Raw genomic sequence first — 2284 nt, forward strand, 5'->3', positions numbered from 1 at the left:
AAAAAAAAAAAAAAAAAAAAGCCTCACATGAAGACAGTAACACTGACAAATTTGGTTTGTTTTAAGAGCTGAAGTGCAATTCCAATGGTAACTCCTATACTGGAGCTAAGGAAGAGAGGAATAACGAACAGAGCACATTTGTTTTTGTTTGGAATGGCAGGGGAACAAGCACTGTAGCAATAACGTTGCTGTAATTGTGTTATCTAAGGCTTCCATCTATTTTTATAGACACACTGGAAGTTTCGGTTCCTGTAAGCTTTAAATACATCGACCCTTTAAAAGCACAATCATGTTCCTGTAATCCCTAGAGAACAGTAAGTAGATTTTCTACACAATTAAGTTTATGATGTCCAATACCTGTCTTAACAAGAACTAAATATTTTCCATAGGCCCTACAGTTGTTCCTCTCATCTTAGTTTATCCAAAWTTTTTTTCTCTAATTTCCTACTTTGTTGCTATTTCACACTCATACTCCCAAGCTAAAACTGTGGGAAACCCCAGAGGCTCCAAGGTAGGGCCTTGTCAGGCAGAYGGGGTTTTCTGCACATAAAGAAAACAAAAGTTACCAACAATATCTTACCGACAACCTGAACTAGCCACCTCTGCCTCATGAAAGACCTCGCAACACCTTCCTCATGAGAAATGGTGTTACCTCAAACGTCCCTGCCAGATTACATCTCTAACAATTACATAACAAACCTATTTAGGCAACTGGCTTTCTTTYCCTAATTAAGCAACTGCTGCAAGGCTTGATGGTAAAAATACTGATTGAGAAAGCAAAACATTGACTACCTGGATGTACGTGCTTGTATAACTCTTTTGATAGATTCATCAACCCCAAAATACCAAAAGAAATTTTTCATTTAAATAGCAGTGAATTAGCTAGTTTGAGTCAGATGTTCCCTGCCTTGCTGCTAATTTAAAGCTACATTTATTGTTTTTGGTCTATTCTTAAGTCTTCCCCTCTAGCATGCGATGCCATCTTCAGGTCTAAAACCTAAGCTTTCACTCTGCCCCTAGCATCACTACATAAAGACCAACAGTCTGGCTTACCACAGTTTTATCATGGTAACATTCATTATGCCTGAAGGAATTCCTGAACCAACTCACAAACCTACTAAGACGTAAGATTATTTACCATAGTTCCCAAGCACTTCTCCAGAGAYGAATGCCCCTCCAGATCACATTTGCTCTACTGCATCCTAACTGACAGTCTGAGATAGGAATTGTTTCAATACAGAACTATAAGGTTGTGTGAATTACATATGAATTAAAGATACATTCAAACAAACCCCAAAATAAACCTCATTTCTATTCCTGAATTAGATTAGATTATTAAAACTGTCTTAAAAAAATCCTCTTATGGAGAGATGACTAGAATACAGAGAGAGGATTAATGGGAAATACAACAATCCCTCATGGATTTTGACAAGCACATATGAATTACATTGCTATAAAAAATGTAAGTGCTGATTAAGAGAGTTCATGATGAACTTACATACCCTTCTGTGCTCCAGAAAGCGTCACTTTAGATCGTAAGTATTTGCCAGCACTCCAAGAACCAATTTACAATCACGAGCACTTAAATAAAGTGGAAAACTTAAAAGTTCCCTCAACTCCTGCTCATAAATACTTTATTCAATCTTGTTTGTTTTTAATCCAAGCAGACTCTTGTGCTAAGGGAATATGAGAACAGCTCTAACTGCTGGTCTTGCAATAAACCTCCCCAAACACTATACACACCAGACAATCAACTTGGGGAAGTCTCATACACCCAATGAGTGAGCATTTGGAGAAACAGAAACAAAACAGAAAGCCGTTCAGATGGGACATAAGCTGTAATAACCACACTCTTTACCCTCCCAAACTCAACTTGAGCTTGTGAAATCACCCTGGCAGTCGGGTCAAGGGACGGTTCCACTGCGGGGAGCTTTAAGGTCAGCTGCCCTGTCCCGCCAGCAGCCTCCCGAGGGGGAGGAGGAAAACGACTCAAGCTGCAGACTGCCCTGCTGAGCACCCGGGGAAGCAGAGAAGGAAAAGACAGCCGCCTTTCCCCCCCGGTTTCCTCTGCGGCCTTGAGGGACTTCTCACTCTCTCCTCTCGGCCCCTGTAGTAAAAGCCAGAAGGGAAAAGCTCCCCGGAGGACACTGGAGGTGGCGGGACCCGCAGGACACGTCCAGGCGCGCAGGGAGGGCGCGGTCGGGAGGAGAAGGGGAAAAACCCACCCGCCTTCACCCCCGCCCGCGGCTCCCGCGGCTCCCCCGTCCCGTCCCGCCCCGCGGGA

At 42.9% G+C, this 2284-nt stretch overlaps 1 protein-coding gene across 1 annotated transcript in view; it reads right to left on the reverse strand.

Annotated features, from left to right (window-relative positions):
• CNOT9 (CCR4-NOT transcription complex subunit 9) overlaps positions 1-2284 on the reverse strand; it is a 14864-nt gene that overhangs the window by 11360 nt on the left and 1220 nt on the right. Inside the window, exon 2 of the mRNA XM_085311045.1 lies at positions 1892-2107. Coding sequence (XP_085167171.1) covers positions 1892-2107 — 216 coding nt within the window. The remainder of the gene's footprint in view (positions 1-1891; positions 2108-2284) is intronic.

The sequence above is a fragment of the Rhea americana genome, unplaced genomic scaffold (genome assembly GCF_003343005.1).
Source record: "Rhea americana isolate MKP2758 unplaced genomic scaffold, rheAme1 scaffold_33, whole genome shotgun sequence".
In the NCBI taxonomy this organism is placed as follows: Eukaryota; Metazoa; Chordata; class Aves; order Rheiformes; family Rheidae; genus Rhea; species Rhea americana.